A 21,294-nucleotide genomic window follows, 5' to 3' on the forward strand; every position below is an offset into this window, starting at 1 on the left:
TGAAAAGTCACAGAGCAGTGTAAGGAAGTAGCATCTCCCCTTCATCTAGATCTTCCAAAGTTAGCATTTTACTGTGTTTCCTTTATATATTTTTTCCCTATGGCTATGTATATACAGTTTTTTCTGTACCATTTAAGGGTAAGTTGCAGACTTGATGCTGTTTTATCCCTAAATTTTTCGGCGTATGTTTTCTAAAAACATGGACAGTCTCTTATATCACCAATATGAGTATCAAACTCAGGAAATGACCCTGATTCCATCCTGTCACCATCCTGTCACCATCCTGTCACCTATCTACAGACCTTATTCACATTTCACCCAGTGACGCCCTTTCTCGGGAAGGAGGGAAAATAAGTGTCCTAGGGTCTAAGACCATACGTGGCATGGGTGTCACGTCGCTTTAGTCTTACTTTGATCTTGTCTTTCATGCCCTTGACATACATGCACGTACAGGTTATTTTGTCGATGGCCCCTCATTTTGAGTTTGTGTAATGCGTTCTCATGATGTGGTTTAGACTATGCGTTTTGGGCAGGAATATCACGGAAGAGACACTGTGTCCTTTTCCACATTGTAACAGAAGTCACACAGTGACTTACCAGTGATGTTGAACTTTGGTCACTTGGAAGTGGTGTCTGCTTGTTTTCTCCATTACGGTGACTTCTTACCCCCATGTCGCCAGAGGGGTTATTACGTTAGGAAGTGTCTTGTAGAGAGACACTTGACAACTATGGAAATACCCTGTGTTCTCACCAAATTTTCACCCTTGATGAGTCTTGACTGAAATGATTGTTACTTATGATGTTTTCCAAATGGTCTTTTATCTTAGATTGTTAACTCCTGAATTAACTGGTTAACTGTTGAATGCTGAAGTAGCCCTGAAGCTTGCTTATGTATATGTCCTAACAAATTTGAGACTAAGTTGTTCATAGAGCATTTTTTCTCCTTTTTTTTTATTAAAAAAAATTTTTTTTAAACATTTATTTATCATTGAGAGACAGAGAGACACAGAGCGTGAGCAGGGTAGGGGTAGAGAGAGGGGGAGACATAGAATCCTAAGTAGGCTCCAGGCTCCGAGCTGTCAGCACAGAGCACGACGCGGGGCTCGAACTCACAAACCGCAAGATCATGACCTGAGCCGAAGTCATTGGCCCAACCAACTGAGCCACCCAGGGGCCCCACATTTTTTCTCCTTTTACTACATCTTCTTTTAAAAGACTTTATTTTTTTTAAAGAACCATTTTAGGTTTATAGCAAAATTAAGAAGAGGGGAGCCTGGGTGGCTCAGTCAGTTAAGTGTCCAACTTCAACTTCAGCTCCGGTCATGATCTCACAGTCCGTGAGTTCAAGCCCTACACTGGGCTCCGTGCTGACAGTGCAGAGCCCACTTTGGATCCTCTGCCTCCCTTTCTCTCTGCCCCTCCCCAGCGCATATTCTCTCTCTCTCTTTCTCTGTCTCTCTCTGTCTCTCTCAAAAATAATAAACACTCAAGGGCATCTGTGTGGCTCAGTCAGTCAAATGACCTACTCTTGGTTTCGGCTCAAGTCATGATCTCACGCCTCGTGAGTTTAAGCCCCACATTGGGATGTGTGCTGACAGTGTGGAGCCTGCTTGGGACTCTCTCTCTCTCTCCCTCTCTCTCTGTTCCTCCCCTGTTTGCATGCTCTCTCTCTCTGTCTCAAAATAAGTATTTAAAAAATTAAGAAGAAGGTGTAGAGATTTTCCGTATACCTCCTGCCCCCACAAATGCATAGCCTCTCTTATTATCAGTATCCTCCACCAGAGTGGGACATTTGTTACGGTAGATGAGCCTACAGCGTCACATCATGACCACCCAAAGTCCGTAGTTTACGTTATGGTCCACTGTTGGTGTTGTACATATTATAGGTTTGGACAAAGGTATAATGGACATGTATCCATCATTATAGTATCACATAGAGTATTTTCACTGCCCTAAAAATCCTCTGTGCTCTGCCATTCATCCCTCCTACCCCAGCCCCTCATCGCTCACCCCAACCCCTGCCTCACATGGCTTTTTAATAGGTGGTCCATCTTTGACTGGGTCATTGTCAAATTAGAAGTTTATAACTTGCCCTTTTTAAAAGATTCTTTTTTCTGATTTGTTTAATTTCTTGCTTAAATGTACTCCAGTGCCAGACTGTCTAGATTCAGGATCCCTCTCTACCGCTTACTGTCCCATAAATTTGGACGAGTTCTAAAACATCTCAGTGCTTCACCTTCCTCATCTGTGAAATGGGATGATGATAATACCTACCGTATAGAGTTACTGTGAGAATCAAATGAATTAACATAAAGCTAGATGCTCATTTTCATAAGAGACAACTGAAAACATTGATACCGGTAACTATTAATTAGTCACTATCCTTTTTTTAATTTTTTAAATCTATCTTTATTATTTTTAAGAGAGAAAGAAGAGCCTGAGTGGGGGAGGAGCAGAGAGAAGGGGGCCAGAGGGTCTGAAGCAGCTCTGCACTGACACCAGAGAGCCCGATGTGGGGCTCGAACCCACAAACTGCAAGGTCGTGACCTGAGCTGAAGTTAGAGGTGCAACTGACTGAGCCACACGGGCGTCCCAATCAGTCCCTAACTTAGGTAGTGTTTTAGTTACTTCTAGTTTAGGAGATCATACTCCCAACGTTTATTCTGTTTCTCTTGATTAATAAATGGGCAGCGAGAGGGTAATAGCTCCAGTGACTGGCAGCATGACGCATGAAATAAATGACGTGATTGCTTTTATTATGTTAACACTTCGATGCATATTTATTTTCATTTTCCCATTTTAATTAACTTAAATTTCTCTGTTCTTTAATATTTATTTTGAGGTACTGACCAAAGAGCAGATTTGTACTTGGAAGGAAAAGACCAGCTTGGTGGTTGGTTTCAGTCTTCTTTATTAACAAGTGTGGCAACAAGGAAAAAAGCACCTTTTAAGTAAGTGTTCAAGCTGAGCTAAAGGTGTCCTCACGCCGTGAGGACCTGTGCGGCGCCCTGGCCGGTGCCAAGCCCCGTGCCGAGCACTTATCCCGGCAGAACTCGCTGTGTTGCGCTTCGCAGATGCTGCATTTTTTTTTACAAATTGAAGGCTCAGGACCTCAGTGGAGGAAGTGCCTGCAGACGTGGTGGAAACGGCAGGAGAAGCAGAGTCCCAAGCGGAGCCTGGAGACGGGACCGAATCGTGCAGTCTCGTGACACAGCTCTCACAGTGAGGAGCCACTTCTTACGGACGAACAGAGAAGGTGGTTTCTTGAGGTGGAATCTACTCCTGGCCAAGAGGCTGTGCAGATGGTTGGAAAGGACAGTGAAGGATTTGGAGTATCACATGAATTTAGTTGTAAAGCAGTGGCAGGGTTGGAGGGCCTTGGCTCAGTTTCGAAACGAGTTGTTCTCTGGGTAAAACGGTGTTAAGACAGCATCGCGTGCCCAGAGAAGTGGTGTGTGAAAGGCAGGGTCAGGCAGTGTGCCCGACTTCACTGTTGTCTTTAAGAAATTGCCACAGCCACCCTCGCTGTCAGCGACCTCCACCTTGACCGGTCAGCAGCCATCAGCATCGAGGCAAGACCTCCCCCCGACAAGAACATTGCAGTTTGCTAAAAGCTCAGGTGATAGTTAGCGTTTTTTAGCAATAAAGTATTTTTTACTTAAGACATGTACATAGTTTTTTTAGACATAATGCTTTCGCACACTTCATAGAATACAGTAGTGTAGACATAACTTTTATATGCACTTGATCGCAGTGGTCTGGAGCCAAATCTGCAATATCTCCGAGTTATGCCTGGATATGATAAAGCACCTCCTTTATTAGCTTAGTCTCTTATTTCATGAGAAATGAGTTTGAAGTTAAAAAAAAACAAACAGCAATACAGAGAAGTCTTGTCACTGACACAGACTGGTAATTCCCACAAGAGGTAAAGTCAGCATCGACTGGAGGAGTGGGGAAATTTCCGAAGAGCCAGATCTTGAAATATGGGAAGACTTGACGTGGAGGATGGTACTCTGCGATGCTTGAAGACGGCCTGAGGTCACATCTCCTTGTATCTGTAATGTCCACAAGTGGCTAATTAACTGAAACATTCTTGTTTTGTTAAATTAGGTATTAAGTTACAGATAATTGGTTTTCCTTATTCAAGTGTGTGGCTAGAGAATCGGAAAAATTTTTGAATAGCTTAAGATTTTTACTATCTTACAACGAAAACCCATCCCAGAACAATTTACATGTGTAGGTTTCTTGTATAACCTGCTTTTATTTGATTGATTGATTAAAGATTGTAGTTTTTTTTTTTTTGAGTAATTTCTACCCCCAACACGGGGCTTGAACCTACAACCCTGAGATCGAGTTGCATGCTCCACTGACTGAGCCGGCCAGACACTACTATAACCTGCTGTTAGAAGCCAGTAGAACAGCAGATGTAGTTTTCTCACGTTGTCTTTTTGAAAATATTTTGAGGTGATAATCTGTTCTTTTTAAGACATAACAATACATAATAATAAGACATTTTTCCTGGTTGGTTTTAATGACCAAAATGAAAACATCATAGATGCTCAGGAAATATTTGTATAGTGAATGTAAACATCAAAATTTTTCTAGGTATGGGGCGCCTGGGTGGCTCAGTCGGTTGAGCATCCACCTCTTGATTTTGGCTCAGGTCATGATCCCACGGTCATGAGACCAAGCCCTGTGTCGGGCTCTGTGCTGAGTGTGGAGCCTGCTTGGGATTTTCTCTCTCTCTCGCTCTCACTCTCCCTCTGCCCCTCTCCCCTGCTTGCTGGTGCTCTCTCTCTCTCTCTCTCAAAAAAGTAATTTCTGTGTATACGTAGAGAGCTTATTATCTAACAGTCATCACAAATAAGCAGCTGAGAATTAGGCTTTCAAGAAAAGCTTTCATGCATAATCTGTCAAGAAAAATCCTGGTTTTTGGATCAAGCTAAGATAACTCTTTTTAAACTATAAGTGACCTTCAAAAAGACTGTTGGAATTGTGTTATCATAATAGCTGATTTGTTTTCTTAGGACAGTGGTTGTTCATGGCTTTACCCTTGGAGAAAAGGGAGAAAAGATGTCCAAGTCTCTTGGGAATGTCATTGATCCTGATGTGGTCATCAATGGAGGACAAGTAGGTGGTTCTCTAAAAAGTCTTTTTATTTTTGCTTTAAGGCTTCTAAATTGGCAGCCAAAATCTTTAATGTAGTTGCTTTGATGTAAAAAAAAAATAATGAAAACCTATCTTTTATGCTAATAGCAGGTGCCTTACTGTGTTTTAAATCTAGGCTCTTAGGTAATACGTGATTTTAATGAAAAAGGGAAGGGCTGGGGTTGTGGCCCTGTTGACTCACTTCAGGTCTGAGTCTCTGGGTCCTGAACCATGCTATCTCTTTGTTTAACTGAACTTCAGAATTTGTAAAAATTTATTTAAAAAAACAATAAAAATGTACAGTTCAGTGGAATCAGTATAAGAAAACAATGAGATTACAATTCATGCTTCATTATTACATTCTCAGAAATTCCGCCCCTTACCGTGGGTCATTAATGAGCATCGTATCTGGAGTTGCTAATAATTTGGTTTATTTTGGAGTTGCTTTCAGAAAAGAAATCACCTGTCGTTTTACTCCTTTGGTGTTTTTTTGTTTTTTTTGTTGTTTTTTTTTTTTTTAAGTAGGCTTCATGCCCAGCACACAGCCCAGAGTGGAGCTTGAACTCATGACCCTGAGATCAAGACCTGAGCTGAGATCAAGAGTCAGACACTTAACTGACTGAGCCACCCAGATACCCATTACTCCTTTGGCTTTGTACCACCCTCCTAATGCCCAGTAATCACTGCTGTGTGTAAGGAGTGGCTAGGGAGCACCCCCTCCACCATCAGAGAGGCATCAGGGCGCTGCTTCGACCCCAGCGGTCACAGATGGATGGATACAGAAATGCCCGCATCCACGCATGAAACAAGATCGCAGAGCATACTTTTTCCCAGTGTTGGTTTTTAGACACAGCTGATCTCTGAGATTGTTAGCCCTTATTTCATTACAGTGCAAGTATATCTTATGCTCACTTTGAGCTCAGATGTGTCGGAGGAAGAATATCGAAAACATTCGTTCACCATTTGTATGTTAATATGTTTTTCCCTCCACCGAAAGGATCAAAGCAAAGAGCCTCCCTATGGTGCTGATGTCCTTCGCTGGTGGGTGGCCGAGTCCAACGTCTTCACTGAAGTGACCATTGGTCCAGCTGCACTTAATGCTGCCAGAGATGATATTAACAAGGTCAGCGTCACTTCTTCCCATTTCCAAATAAAAAGTGAGCTAAATGACTTTTTTTTTAAATGAAGTACATTTTATTTGGCATTTCAAAACAGTGAAAACATAGTGTAATCCTAATAATTTTATATGCTGTCTTTATATTTTATAAAATATAACCTAGCATAAGATAATACAAAATTATATTAATTTTATATACTTTTTGTGTGCTCTGTGAGCTTTCACATTCATTCCATTTATCTTTATTTTTGCCTGGGAAGCAGGTGAAAATAACATTCTTACCTATACAGAGGAACACACTGGGCCACTGAAGGGGGATTTGCCTTTATAAGGTTATAAAGAAATAACAATGAAAATTCAGTCTTCATGTGTAGAGTCCAGAGGTGGTTTCCATACCTGGGCTATTGAAATGAGAGTCTGTTTTTTGACATTTGTAGTCTCATTTAGGAATGATATATATATATAAAAAAAAAAAACCATTAAGAAAGTCACGAGTTGGATAAAAATTACAGAAAAAACTTTTCAGTAAGAATTAAAGGCTCACGTTTGTTTTTGACTGCATGTTTTTTTCTCGATAGCTTAGGAATACACTCCGCTTTCTTTTGGGAAATGTCAGTGGTTTCAACCCAGAAACAGATGCCATTCCTGTTAACGATATGTATGTCATAGACCAGTATATGCTACACTTACTGCAGGATTTAGCAAACAAGGTAAGTATGAACTAATAAGCCTTTGGCAAATAGAAATATCAGCACTGTGGAATGTTGAAATTGGAGTTGCATGCAAGCAGAACAGACATTACTAGAAACAGTAACCATGGCACTGAGAAAAGTCATGCTTGGTGAGGTCCACACATTCTTAGGCTCACTTTAGGTAGTGAAGTCTTGGGATTTCTTTGGTGGTTTTTCAGGAGACTCACAGTACCTGGTGGGAACAGTAGGCCCAGACTTCCCCTAAGACCACACTTTTCTTTCGAGGTCTGCCTTACATATTTCCCCAAGAAGAAGGAATAAAGTGGAGCTATAGTTTATCTGTAGATGCACTCTTCAAAGAATAGAAATAACTGAAATGACTGTTCCTCTGTGTTTCGTAAGATATTCTCCCATTTATATATACACAGATAATTTGTGTTTTCTCAGAAACTGGAAATGTGGTTGCTTCCACGTACCCTGTGTCAGAAATGTCCCTGCAGACGTTTGCCCAATTTTACTTTTCTGGCGAAAATGAGGGAACAGTGGCAACTTGTAGTCTCTGCTGTTTTAAAATAGTGTGGTTTATCATTTAAAACCTGATTCCTGGGGCACCTGGGTGGCTCAGTCGGTTGGGCATCCGACTTTGGCTCAGGTCGTGATCTCATAGATCATGAGTTCGAGCCTGGCATCGGGCTCTGTGCTGACAGCTCAGGGCCTGGAGCCTGCTTCCGATTCTGTGTCTCCCACTCTCTCTCTGCCCCTCCCCCGCTCATGCTTGCTCTCTCTCTCTCTCTCTCTCTCTCTCTCTGTCTCAAAACTAAACATTAAAAACAAACAAACAAAAAAAAAACAAAAAAACTTGATTCCTTTGACGAGTATTCTTTTGTAGTTTCCAGAGTAGAATGTTCAGTGTTTTCTGAGGATAGTCAAATTTGATAGCCAGAAATGTTTCAAAGATCCTGTCACTACTGCATATCTCCTGTTTTGTATCTGTTGCCTTTGAACAGATTTTGAAAAGGAACACATTTTGCTCATAGGGTGAGGGCTAGGCTCACTGAGGGATCCAGGGAGGATAATGCAAGCTCACAGGACTTGCATTTTTGCTTGCTTATCCCATCTTCCAAATTTGTTTTGGCTTTTGTTCCTTAGATTACCGATTCATACAAACAGTATGATTTTGGAAAAGTTGTTCGGCTGTTACGAGCATTTTATACCAGAGAACTCTCCAACTTTTATTTCAGCATAATCAAAGACAGGTATGTGGGACTGAATATTCAAACATTTCTTGAGTGTCTACTCTGCTTGACAAACTCCGGGCGTACATCGGTGAGCCAGACGGGCGGCACTGTGCAGTCATGAAGAAGTTGGGTTCTTGAGTTCAGGGGTAATACAGCCTCATAATGTGATTATGAGAAGAGATGATATAAGGAACGTGCTTTGTGCTCTGCGTGGTAAAGTGAGGGCTCACTAAGCAACAGGTGCCAGTGGGGGTAATGAATCTAGTCCCTGTTTTCAGAGGAGTTTATAAATTTTGAGGAGAGACCAAGAGACAAGCCACTGTTACCTACGAACATTGTGTCAGATCAGTACTATCCAGTATCCTTTCATTTTTTTTTTTTTTTTTTTAAAGTGGAAAACTTACTGTATGTCAGTGTAGCAAACTGGCAGCAGGTGGTCTGAATCTGGCTTGGACATGTGTTTTGTTTGGCCCTGGTGTCTTTTTTTTTTTTAATTTTTTTTCAACGTTTATTTATTTTTGGGACAGAGAGAGACAGAGCATGAACGGGGGAGGGGCAGAGAGAGAGGGGGACACAGAATCGGAAACAGGCTCCAGGCTCTGAGCCATCAGCCCAGAGCCCGACGCGGGGCTCGAACTCACGGACCGCGAGATCGTGACCTGGCTGAAGTCGGACGCTTAACCGACTGCGCCACCCAGGCGCCCCTATCCAGTATCCTTTCAGAGGAGGGCTTGGTGCTTAGTCTTCCTGGGTGGCGGGTGAGCCACCGTGACGGGTCAGCCCCGACCCCTGAGCACCTCAGGGACCTCACACACGGGGATCGTAACCCCCAGTCCTCCGAACGCAGGAAGATGAATACCATCAACTAACGTATCAGTGGTCAGGGTTCCGGCTGTCGTCTCTCGGAAAACCGACGTGGACGCGGCGCCGCTGCGGGGCGTGTTGGGGGAAGGCGAGCGCACCCGCGAGGGGCGAACCGGGACGGAGGGTTGATCAGTCAAGTTCCGTGATGGAACATCTGCCGCGGAAAATCGGAAGGTGGTGAGAGCCGGAGGACCGGCCACTGCAGGAGGAGACCACCCGAGGCAGGCCCTGCCTCGGCGCTCGCACTTGCGTGCGTGTAACGCCCCGCCGCGCACTTTGTTCTCGCCCAGGCTCTACTGTGAAAGCGCCGGCGACCCCGGGCGGCGCTCCTGCCAGACCGCCCTGGCTGAAATCTTGGACGTGGTGGTTCGTTCTTTTGCTCCCATTCTTCCTCACCTGGCTGAGGAAGCGTTCCAGCACATACCTTACGTCAAAGGTAAGGAACACTCGGTTTGTTCGCATGAGGAGAAAGACCCTTCCCTGGTGAGGATGCGATTTCTGGTTTTCTCTACTCGGTGGAAGGGGCGCTTTCCCGTCCACGGTGCGCGCGTGTGGCAGGACAGGTCTTGGCCCTTCAACCGTCTCTGCCCTTGTTTGGGGCCGCGTGCGATGCATTTCAGAATGGCCTGCAAGCCACCACGGAGTGCTTTCTGAGACGTACGAGCAACTTGACATGGCCGCAAAATCAGTTTTTCCTCGATGCCTTTATAAATGTGTGAAATATATTTTAGGTTTTATTAAGACAAAGTGTGGTGCCTTTAGTGAATATTTTTATCACGGTTTTTTCCCCCTGATTGTTAATTAGTAAGCTTATAGTAAATTAGAACTATAGAAATTCAAAGAGAAAAAGTCACTCACAATCTCGCTACGCAAAGACAACTACTGTTAATTTGGGGCTATTTTTTCAATTTTATTTTCTTCTAGGCATCCTTTTTTTCCTTTTGAGGTCTTACTATGTATTTTTTCCTTTGTTTAGATTTCCAAATGTGAATATAAATATTTGGTAAACAATTAGAATGGCTCCATAATATTTACCATAAATAACAATTCTTATTTTCTGTGAATAAATATTTCATGGTTAGCGCTCTGCGTACGGTGTAAAACGGCTATATGTGAATTACTTTACCTTTTTTTTTTTTTTTTTTTATAGAACCCAAGAGTGTTTTTCGTACTGGGTGGATTCGAACAAGTTCTATCTGGAAGAAGCCAGGATTAGAGGAAGCAATAGAGGGCGCGTGTGCAATGAGAGATTCATTTCTTGGAAGCATCCCTGGTAAAAATGCCGCCGAGTACCAGGTTACCATTGTGATAGAGCCCGGGCTGCTTTTTGAGATAATAGAGGTGAGGAGTGGTTTGTACCTTTGAAAATGATGTTAGGATCCTACAGCCTCACCTGAAATTTGGCTTTTAAAAATCTCCGTGTAAGTAAGATTTTGTAGTTTCCAAATCTTGTAACCCTGATAGTATCACAGATTCTGTTTCCTACTTTTCTGTGCTTCCTTTCCCTCCTTCTGCAAAGTACGTACTTTACCAGAGGGGCAGGGAAGGTGCAATAAAGTCCTATTTGAAATGCAAAACCTTGGGCCTACTTGGATGTGACAGAAACCTATGACATTAGTTTCCAGTACATAAAAATTGAGAGTTTTGTGTTCAGGGTTTAGTTCTCTGCGAATTTTGTCAAAAGAAATCCAAGAACGGATTTCAATCTTTTTCTCAGGAAACCTGAAGAAAATTCATTTGCTGTAGCAAATCAGCATGCATTCTCTGAAAGCATTCATCCTATTTTTATTTCCGAAAGGACCATCAGAATTTTCTTCTTGGGATTCTTAGGGGTTCATTGGCCAGATTGACTTTTATGTTAACATACTGGCTCTACTTTCAATGCTTGAGAAGAGAATTGATAATCTATATTTTAAAGTCTTACTGCTATCATAGTTTTCTGAAAAATGACCATCTCATTTGGTTCGTAAGCTCACTTTAAGTTTTTAGTAATGTGATTAAATTAGGATTTGAGGCTTGAAACAGCTAGTCTCTAGGAGATCGTTGACCATAGCGGAGAATTTCAGTAAGATACGTTTTAAAATCTACCGGTTGGCAGGCTCAGACTCCTTTATTTTGTGAGCGGGAAACTGAGGACCGTTGCAACTGTGAGCGAGCTAAGGCTACACAGCCTAGTACTGGGCTTTTCTCCTGCATGTCGTGTTTCTTTTGACTTCATTAGTTCTGAGTAGTAAGTTAAAAAAATACACCTTGTTTGGATCATTTACATTGGAAAAAACTTAGGGATTTAAAAAAATATGAATGTATTTTTCTTAGGAATTACGTTAGATAGCTGTCAGATGATGGAGTCCTGGATCTATCAGTTACTGATTACATGAATTTGTTAAAGCCAAATTAATTTCCTCAAAGCTCCTGTTTTCTCTTGAGCTTTTTTTTTTTTTTAAAGGAATGTCCATATTAGCTTACTAACTCATTTTGAAGAGCAGAATTACAATGAAAAATGGAAAAATTCTTATCAGACACCCAGCTTTCTAGTACTTCAGAAGAGTTCTGGGGGTAATTCAGTTGCCTCCATTGGTCTGTGTTGCTGAAAGCAGGTCTGCTCATGTAGCGCCTTGACCCCTCTCCTAAAGCGGGAGGCAGGGTGCAGGATAAAGAAGTCTGGGCCGTGAGGCCACTAGACCTGGGCTGGAATCGCAGCTCCCCACCTGCTGCCTGAGACCCGCGGGTGAGTGCACCCCTCCGAGTGGCTTTCCTCATTTGGAAAATGGGGATAAGAAACACTGTGTTTCTAATCATAAGGGACATTCAGCATCTAGCATAGTGAGGTACCTACTGACTGGATTTTTTTAAAATTTTTTAAAATTTATTTTGAGAGAGAGAGGGAGAGAGAGCGCACGAGTGAGCACAAGTTGGGGAGGGGCAGAGAGAATGAGAGACAGAATCCCAAGCAGGCTCCGCACCATCAGCACAGAGCCCGACGTGGGGCTTGAACTCACAAACTGTGAGATCATGACTCGAGCAGAAACCGAGAGTCAGACGCTTAACCGACTGCACCACCAGGTGCCCCTTGACTGGAAGATTTTATCTGAAGCGTTTCATTCTAGTTAAGAATGGATTTAGGAGATATTGGTACCAAAGGGTTACTCACAAAACACGAGAGTCTGTAGCATTTATTCTTACAACCTCAGTTTGCAGTAAAAATTGAGATGGTAACTTTGACACGCTCGTTCCCAGATGCTACAAGCTGAGGAGACTTCCAGCACCTCTCAGTTGAATGAATTAATGATGGCTTCCCAAACGACTTTACTCCCTGAGGAACCACGAACACTAACAACAGATGTGATTGAGCGCAAAGGGACGTTTCTGATCAATTTAGAAGGTAAGGAGGAGGCCACAGTAACGAGAGGGACCTGGAGAACTGAGTGATAATCGAAAGTCATCTCCAGCTTTCCCGTGGATTAGGTGTATTCTAAAGTCAGATATGTTCTTGGAATACATCTTTTTTTTTTTTTTTTTTAACATTTATTTATTTTTGAGACAGAGACAGAGCATGAACGGGGGAGGGGCAGAGAGAGAGGGAGACAGAATCGGAAGCAGGCTCCAGGCTCTGGGCTATCAGCCCAGGGCCTGCCGCGGGGCTCAAACTCACGGACCACAGGATCGTGACCTGAACTGAAGTCGGACGCTCAACCGACTGAGCCACCCAGGCGCCCCTTGGAATACATCTTTTTATGGAAAGTGGCTCAAGTTTCTAAGCCAGCTCTCAGAAGCATCCTGCATGATGACCTTGGGAACCCAGGACTAGGGACAGGAGAGAGCTTCCCTTGCTGTCCTGTGAATAATTGATAATTGTCATTGTGTGTGAAGTTAGTTGGCCTCACTCACTCCTGTTGGCTTTTTGTGCTCCTGTCCTTTGACACTCAGTACCCTAGTACTGCCTCGCCTGCCCTTCTCCAGCATTGACTCTGAAATTGCTTATTTTGCCCACCCTATGTTAACAGATTTAGCCATTTTAAAAAATTATTTTAGAGAGAGTGAGAGTGCGGGTGGGGGAAGGGGCCAGAGCCAGGGAGAGAGACTGTCTCCGTGCTCAGTGCAGAGCCCGACACGGGGCTCGATCCCACGACCCTGGGACCAGGACGTGAGCCGAAATCAAGAGTCATACTCAACCCACCCAGGCGCCCCAAGATGTAGGCATTCTTAATGAAGGGTTAAGGAAGAGGTCTTATCGAACTCGTGCCCACCACAGTCTCTCTCCCAAGCAAGTACTGTCGGGTGATGCGATGGAGGCACAGCAACATTAACAGAGAATAACTTGCGGGATCTGTGGGAAGGGGATGCTGCCTGTGTTTCCCAGAGTTGTTAGGTGCCATCGGGAGGTGTGAGGCTAATTTATGGGCATCAGTGTAAATCTGAGGCCTGGAAACCCTGACCAAGTGAGTAAAGATTCTCACTTGCTTCTCAAAATGTTAATGTACGTTGTTTGTATTATGGCTAGAAAATACCTTTCTTACGTGTATTCAGTCTGAAGTCTGAGCACTGATAATGGAGAAATTTTTGTTTTCTTTTGGTCAAACCAAGCAATTTTAAGTGGGCACACTGCAGTTGTCACTAGAATTTTTCAACTTTTAAAAATTCTTGCGTAGGGGCTCCGGGGTGGCTCAGTCAGTTAAGCGTCCGACTTAGGCTCAGGTCACGATCTCACAGTTTGTGGGTTCGAGCCCCACGTCAGGCTCTGTGCTGACCGCTTGCTCGGAGCCTGGAGCCTGCTTCCGATTCTGTGTCTCTGTCTCTCTCTGCCCCTCCCCCGCTCACGCTTTGTCTCAACTGTTTCTCAAAAAAATAAATGTAAAAAAAAAAAATTTTTTTAAAGTCAAATTCTTGTGTAGCTAGAGAGGCAAAGTAATTTGTCAGAACTAAACCTGGATTAAAGAAGAGCTAGCAGGCCCGCTCCGCTCTGCCTGAGGAGATAACAGTTCAGTGACTTGTAGAAAAAGCAGTTAAGCTCTCACTCAGGGTCTCCCGATTCCTCGGCCGTCCTCAGTCGTCAGATCGTGAGTCCCCCGTCATAGCCGTGTGCGTGTGAGGCAAGTGAAGTAGGAACGACCGGTTTACCAGGGGAAGGAGAAGTTTCAAAAACGGAGCGCCGGCAGAGCCATCGGGAGCTGGGGATACAAGCGGGCCGGCCCGTCAGAAAGCCTCTTGGTGTCCTTTCTCTCCCAGGTGGGGATATTCGTGAAGAGTCTTCCTATAAAGTAATCGCCATGCCGACCACCAAAGAAAAATGCCCCCGTTGTTGGAAGTACACCGCCGACTCTTCAGACGCGCTCTGCCCCCGGTGCACGCAAGTCGTCGCTGGGAGGGAATAGGTCACGCTGCTGCTCACGGGGGAGCGTTCACAGCACCGGCGAGAAACCCAAGATTTAGGTGACGAGTGGGAGAGGAGATGGCGGAGGAGAAGGGGCAAATTCAGAACTGTAAGTCTTTCCTGTGTTAGATAAAAAGTAACGTGTATGTATATACACACACGCAGAAAAATACACGTATGAAGATGGATCTGGACGGATCCATAATGGATTTATTCAGAACAGAGACACTGAATATGTTTGCCTTCAGAGGTGGCTGACAGGAAAATGTTTAATATTTTATAAATCTTCTTGACTCAGGATTTAAGTTCTCTAATGTCTAAAAATAAAGGCATCTGGAAAATTACCGACATTGGTGAAGTTGTAAAAATCAAGTGAAAAATATGGTTTTGAAGGCAAATGGCAGAGGTGCGTGTTCCCCTTCAGGGACGAAAAGAGTGATTTCATTCTGCCTCACTAGTGAACGTCAACCTCGTCACAACACATCGCCACCAAACTTGTTATTCTCCTACGAGAGCGGAAAAAAACTTCATCCTTGTATTTATGAATGTTGAAACATGAAAGCTGAAAATTTATTTCACTAACATACGTAAGTTCACAACAAGGAACAGACACAGAAAATGGAAGTATATACAGAGGGTCACTACTTACAGTACATTAGAGAAGAGCGTTTTATAAACAATTCAGTATTGGATTAAAACCTTGCGAGGGATGGCTAATTCTACCGGCAGAAATCTAACTTTCAGAAGCCCAACAAACTCATTCCCGTCAGTGTGAGAAAGGGCTTTCACTGTCGCTATGGCATCCTTTAAAAAGATTTGTCTCTTGTAAATGAAGGAGCCGCAGCAACTTGTAAGTGAACGGTATGTTCCACATAAGCTTCGTATTATTAAATCTTGCCTTTGATTTTAAATTGTAACCATTTTTTTTTAAAGAAGACACTTTAACAGTGCTTACGTTGACCTTAGATGAGTTTTTATAACAAAGGTGAAACTTCCTTTCTTATTTTTGCAATAGTATGCAGGAAGCTTCTAGAAGGTCAGTGCTATGTTCTTCCCCACCTGGTTTGTCCTGGCTCTTCTAGGTCTACATCTAAACACAACCTGTAATGTAGAAGTTATGACGATTTGAACATTCCTGTTTTCCTTCAGCATTATGTAGTGGGACTTAACAAGGGACAGAATGCCTATTTAATGTTAGTGAAGAGAGGGGGGTGGCAGTTCTACCTAAGAAAACACGACTGGTTCTTGGCTTCCCATCACTAAGTGCAGCCGACCTTTGTTCCAGAAACCACCCATTATTCTACATACAGTTTAATTCCTTTATTTGTGGCTAGCAGGTAATAAATATTTAGCTGCTTTTCTTTTTTTTTTTTTAATTTTTTTTTAATGTTTATTTATTTTTGAGAGAGAGAGAGAGACAGAACATGAACGGGGGAGGGTCAGAGAGAGAGGGAGACACAGAATCGGAAGCAGGCTCCAGGCTCTGAGCTGTCTGCACAGAGCCCGATGCGGGGCTCGAACTCACCGTGAGATCACGACCTGAGCCGAAGTCGGACGCTCAACCGACTGAGCCACCCAGGCGCCCCTAGCTGCTTTTCTTAACCATGTAACCATGAATTAAGCATGTAATTCAATTTTAAAATTCTGTGAATGGTCCACTTTAGGATCACAGGTGTAACTAGAGATTTGTAATTCAGCGATTGGTTACAGTTCTATGAGCCATATTTTAGCTTATTACTCTCAACAATCCCCAAATTTGATTATGAGTCCTACCAGAATTAGTCTAACCAGGTTTATTCTCTAAAATGCTCATTAGGTACCCCTTCCCCCAGAAATGACACTTGGATCAAAGTGAGGATTTAAAGTTTCTTTGACCAGCCCCCAAAATTCATAACTACTTTCAGACTAAGCTTTTGGGATGCATATAACAAGTGACTACATAAAGCTAGGTAGGTTCACAAGAAATCACACAAATGGGTCTGGATGGGGCAGCGGAGATCCAAGCAGAGGCTGAGACGTTGGGCTAGCTTTCGGTCCTTCTCAGTGCTGCCACGGTACAGCGGGACCTTCGACCAGGCTTACAGGCCCTCACCCAAATAGTCGAGACGTCTTCCAACTTTATCTTTCAAGATTTTTAAATTAGACAGTAATTATTAGGTCTTAGACTGTTCAGTTCGTATTCGGGTGTTATCTTTTAGTTAAAAAGAATTAGGATATCCTCTGAGGATCCTCAGACATAAGACTTTTTTCTTTAGTCCTCGAGGGGCATGCTCCTCAATTCTCCAGTCGCTAAAGTTGGCTTCTCACAAGTACGAAACAAACTTCTGTATCACAATGAGTTACTATGAATAACACCTGTGATCCATGACAGAGGTCAGTAATTGCACTATATGGCTACATTCCAAAAATATGCCGTTATACTTGGTACTTGTGGAGCTTTTACAGAGTTTTGGTTAATCTGGTTTTACTCAACAAGTAATTATTCAGCACTTGGACTGCACAGGCACTCTCGGGTACAAGATCATCTTATTCTCTCCACCCAGCTGTGAGGTAGGTTTGCGGAGCCGTAATTATCACCGAGCCTTTTCTGGGCTGTTCCCAAGAACAGATAACATTACCATATCCCAGAAGCAGACGTTTCTAAACACTGGTAGGAAAAATACAGTGGGACTTAAATTTTTAGCATCGTTGCCCTTTTTTTAAAACATAAATTTTACAAGATAGTACAGTTTCACAATCACCTGATGTGGATACAACTTTGAATCTTGGCAAAGGGAAATCTCAGCTTACACCGTAATTAACTTTGCTGTGTGCAAGTTGGCAAGCACAGCAGGTTAAGGTTCTGTTCAGCGTCCCTTCCGATGAATGTGATGATCTCGAACCCGTTCTTCCTCCAGAGCAAGGTCATCCTCCGGTGGCGGCAGCATAACCTCTGGGAAAGAGCCTGTCCGCGTCCTGACTCCAGGCGGCGGCCCGGGTGTGGGACTGGAGCATGCGGACAAAAGCGAGGGGGTCGTTTCCCTCGTGTTGCTGACGGGGACTACACATGAACACGTTTAAATTTAACTACAATAACATTTCAAGTACAAAATATAGACTCTGATAATAACATAATCTGTAAATTATAACCCATTTGAAATAGCAAAGTTCACCAATAAAGCTACTTAAAGTGCTTAAATTAGAAATAAACAGTAAAACACCTGTTAGTAATTAATGGTATCATTGATATTTGTTTATATTTTATCTTCAATATTAACGAAAGGAGTGGATTCAGCCAGAACTGCACTTTTAAAAGTAGTATGTGTTTTTATTTTACAAAAGAAAAAAGATCTACTCCCTCCATAAAATTCCAGATCTTACTATGTACAATTACCATGCACTAATTCATGTTGTTCACAACTGTAGACGGTTCACAACTGGCTGAGTGTCATAAAGAAGGACTCGATATGGCTTCCACAGCTTCAATGAGGTGTAAGGCTAAACTGTACTGCCCGTGGTTTTCCGGCAGCAGCTCGATTACTTTATGTACTAGTTTAGCTGTTGTTGCGATTGGCACTTCTGTGTTTTGAAGATCCTGGGGGTTCTGCAAATGGAACAGAAAATGACCAGTCATACACAACAGTAACTGTTGGTCGCTTCAGAGTTATCAGAATAGTTACTTCCTAGTAAGAATGCTTTTCTTTGGACCTAAATTAAACTTGTAATTTAAATCTTCTCCTTCACCGTTATTAAATATGCATCTGAGAAAACACCCAAGGGCACCTGGGTGGCTCAGTCAGGTAAGCGTCCCACTCTTGATTTCAGCTCAGGTCACGATCTTACAGTTCGTGAGATCGAGCCCCACGTCGGGCTCTGCGCTGACGGCACAGAGCCTGCCTGGGATTCTCTCCCTCTCTCCGCCCCTCCCCCGCTTACTCTGTCTCTGATAGACGACAGACAGACAGACAGACAGGTAGACGGCAGGCATCCAGTGGCCTCATCGGTCCCACGCGCTCGTACTCACCATCGCTTTCAGCCAGGTACAGAGCGTGGGTGGGAGTCGGGCCAGCAGCTCCATGCCTTCTTTCGTCTGGGTGCGGAGAAGCGCGTGCGCCAGTCTCTGCCCTGTTAACACCAGCAGCTGAGAGGCGAGGACCTCTTTGTCCTGAACCTGGAGGATGGCCTGAGGAGATGAACGTGGACAAACGTACGGTAAGAGCTAACAGATTTATTTACTCTAGGAAAGGCTTTGCCAGTGAAGAGATTCCCGTTCATTTTTGAGCTGTGGCCATGTATACAACCAACGAAGAAAAGTCCAAATCAAATTTGGCATTCAAAATTCAAATTTCTCCTCATCACCTAATTTTTCTTATCCCCTAATTTTTTAATTCAATATGACTAGAAGAGTCCGTTTTTAAATTTCTGGCAAAGAAGGGGACTTAAAATCACATCATGACTGCTAACGACCCTCTAATGGCTTCCGAACACACTCTGAATCACCACGAGACAGGACCTGGCCCCTGCCGACCTCCCGCCTCGTCTCTGACGTCTTCATCTTCCGTGCTACGTACGGTCCCCCACGCGGGCCCTTCTGGCCTGGCACGCTGCCAAGCTAGTCCCGCTACGGGGCCTCTGTTCTTGTCGCTACTTGGGCCGCGAGCTCGGTTGCCCCAGTTTTCTGTTACTGGCTGCATCTTCTCCTCGGGGGCTCGGTTCAGATGTCACCTCTGACCACCGCTGTTCGTCACAGCGTTTCTCACTCAGTACAGGAGTCAGCGTGCTCTTCTGCTACCAGCAGACTATTGACCCCACGAGGAAGGGAGCTGGTCTGTTTTACTCTTGTGCCCTTTGCATAGAACAGGCCTGACACACTGGAGGAGTCTGTTAAACACAGACCAGAAACGGGCAACTGATTACAGTTTTATATTTTAATATTCTTTTATTTGGGGACCTAGACGTTCTAACAGAAAGAAAAGCAAAAAGCTTAACTGGAGACTTTTCTGATTCTTTACTCCAACTATAAACGTTCTAACTTGAGCCCCCACCTCCCGCTCCTAGGGTGATATTACCTCTTCTCCTAAGTGGTCAACTCCATAGTTGTAGAGTTCCCCCACATAATGCCTTCGAACAACATCTTCACTAACTTGAAGGTGATGAGCCAAATCCACGGCCAGAACTGGCCAATCTTGGTCTTTCCCAAAAGGAGTGGTTGGTGCCTCTTCGGAGGACTCTCTGTCCTTCATGACTGAATGCTGGGCCTGGACGGCTGCACTAACGACTTTCAGTAAGAACTCAAAAATGGAGAAGGACACAGAGCACTGTTAGTATATCTCGTTTTAAAATGTCTAAATCAAAGTAATTGTTGGCTTTCCTCTCAGTCAGGGTAGCTTTTCCATTAAAATTCATGATCGGGGCGCCTGGGTGGCTCAGTCGGTTAAGTGTCCGACTTCAGCTCAGGTCACGATCTCGCGGTCCATGAGTTCGAGCCCCGCGTCGGGCTCTGGGCTGATGGCTCAGAGCCTGGAGCCTGCTTCCGAGTCTGTGTCTCCCTCTCTCTCTGCCCCTCCCCCGTTCATGCTCTGTCTCTCTCTGTCTCAAAAATAAATAAATGTTAAAAAAAATTAAAAACAAATAACAATAAATTCTTTAAAAAAAAAAAATAATGATCAAAGAGGAACATATACTTGAAAGGAAAAATGGCTCTCCAGAATACCCTGGAAGTGGTCGCCATCCTTTAAGACCTGCTACGTTTTTTATTTACTATTATTTTCTGAGACACACAAACAAAATCCAGTAACTGTAATTTACCTGTTGTCGTACAGAAATAAAGTTTGGATCCATTTCCCCACTAGGTAATAACTGAATTGAAGTTAGGTCTTTGAAAAATGCATTCTTCCCCTGAAGAGAAAGAAAAGACCAAAAAAACTGATGAGTACATTACTATTAAAGGCAAGACAAAAGATTTTAAAATTTAGTCATTTAATGGATAAGTCACGGTTGATGTTTCTTCTCCTTGAACAGTAACATTTCAGAATTTTATTCACTTAATTTTTATAATAATTATCTAGTATACGGTAGGCAGCCTTTAAGGTATGATCCCCCTCCCCCTGCTATGCAGGCCTCGGGTTGTCCCCTGCCCTTGAGTGGGGGCTGGACCTGGTGCCAGCATCAGAGCAGAGATGTTAGCGTGTCATTTTCCAGATTTGGGTGCTCACATTCACGCTCCTTGCCCTGAGGGAAGCCAGCACCCACAGCAACCACGGAAGCCCGCAAGTGACTCCCCCGATCTCCACCCCAGTTGGGCCTCGAGATGGGACTGCTGCCCCGGCTAAAACCCTACCTCAAGACTCCTGAAAGCCTTTGAGCCTGAGGCACCTAACTAAGGGGTGGAGGGCGGGCAGAACCCAGATTCCTGACCCAGGAAAATGGTAGTAAATGTTTGTTGTTTTCAGCCACTAAATTTTGAGATAATTTGTTATGCAGTAATAGATAACAAAGACATGTGTGTACTCTGAATTCTTTTAAAAACACTTGTTCAACTCGGAAGTCATCTTTAAGAGAATGGATGTGTGTCTGAAAAGGCGAAGCAGAACATCAGAAAGCTGGATTTCAGAACTTCCTTGGAAGGAAGTGTAACACAGAGCCAAGAACACCGGCCTCCGGAAGTTGCCAAGACCCAGCTTCTAGTCCCAGGCCCACACTTGCCACCGTGTTATCTTGGACAAACGACCCCACCATCCCAGGCTGCTGTGTGTTCACCTGCAGACAGTCATCGGGTATCTTCTAACGTATTTTCTAGACTCAAAGGTTATCTGTAGCGTGACTGCCAATGAGGATAAAGCTACTCATCCTTTAGTGAGGAGAAACAGCAGGCTCCCTAGGGCA

The 21,294-nt window shown here is 43.7% G+C and overlaps 2 protein-coding genes across 5 annotated transcripts in view; one reads left to right on the forward strand and one right to left on the reverse strand.

Annotated features, from left to right (window-relative positions):
- Positions 1–15,380, forward strand: part of IARS2 (isoleucyl-tRNA synthetase 2, mitochondrial) — a 66,438-nt gene extending 51,058 nt beyond the window's left edge. The window contains exons 15-23 of the mRNA XM_047840638.1: positions 2,843–2,951; positions 5,028–5,130; positions 6,146–6,271; positions 6,844–6,975; positions 8,107–8,213; positions 9,350–9,495; positions 10,210–10,400; positions 12,297–12,441; positions 14,286–15,380. Coding sequence (XP_047696594.1) covers positions 2,843–2,951; positions 5,028–5,130; positions 6,146–6,271; positions 6,844–6,975; positions 8,107–8,213; positions 9,350–9,495; positions 10,210–10,400; positions 12,297–12,441; positions 14,286–14,431 — 1,205 coding nt within the window. The 3' untranslated portion in view covers positions 14,432–15,380. The remainder of the gene's footprint in view (positions 1–2,842; positions 2,952–5,027; positions 5,131–6,145; positions 6,272–6,843; positions 6,976–8,106; positions 8,214–9,349; positions 9,496–10,209; positions 10,401–12,296; positions 12,442–14,285) is intronic.
- A 902-nt stretch (positions 15,381–16,282) lies between these two features.
- RAB3GAP2 (RAB3 GTPase activating non-catalytic protein subunit 2) overlaps positions 16,283–21,294 on the reverse strand; it is a 101,146-nt gene continuing 96,134 nt past the window's right edge. For all 4 annotated transcript variants that reach the window (XM_047840634.1, XM_047840637.1, XM_047840635.1 and 1 more), the window contains 4 exons: positions 20,218–20,307; positions 19,479–19,700; positions 18,434–18,592; positions 16,283–18,013 (listed from right to left, as the gene is read on the reverse strand). In XM_047840634.1, the coding sequence (XP_047696590.1) occupies positions 17,858–18,013; positions 18,434–18,592; positions 19,479–19,700; positions 20,218–20,307 (627 nt within the window). In that variant the 3' untranslated portion in view covers positions 16,283–17,857. The remainder of the gene's footprint in view (positions 18,014–18,433; positions 18,593–19,478; positions 19,701–20,217; positions 20,308–21,294) is intronic.

This window comes from Prionailurus viverrinus, chromosome F1, assembly GCF_022837055.1.
Source record: "Prionailurus viverrinus isolate Anna chromosome F1, UM_Priviv_1.0, whole genome shotgun sequence".
NCBI classification, from domain to species: domain Eukaryota; kingdom Metazoa; phylum Chordata; class Mammalia; order Carnivora; family Felidae; genus Prionailurus; species Prionailurus viverrinus.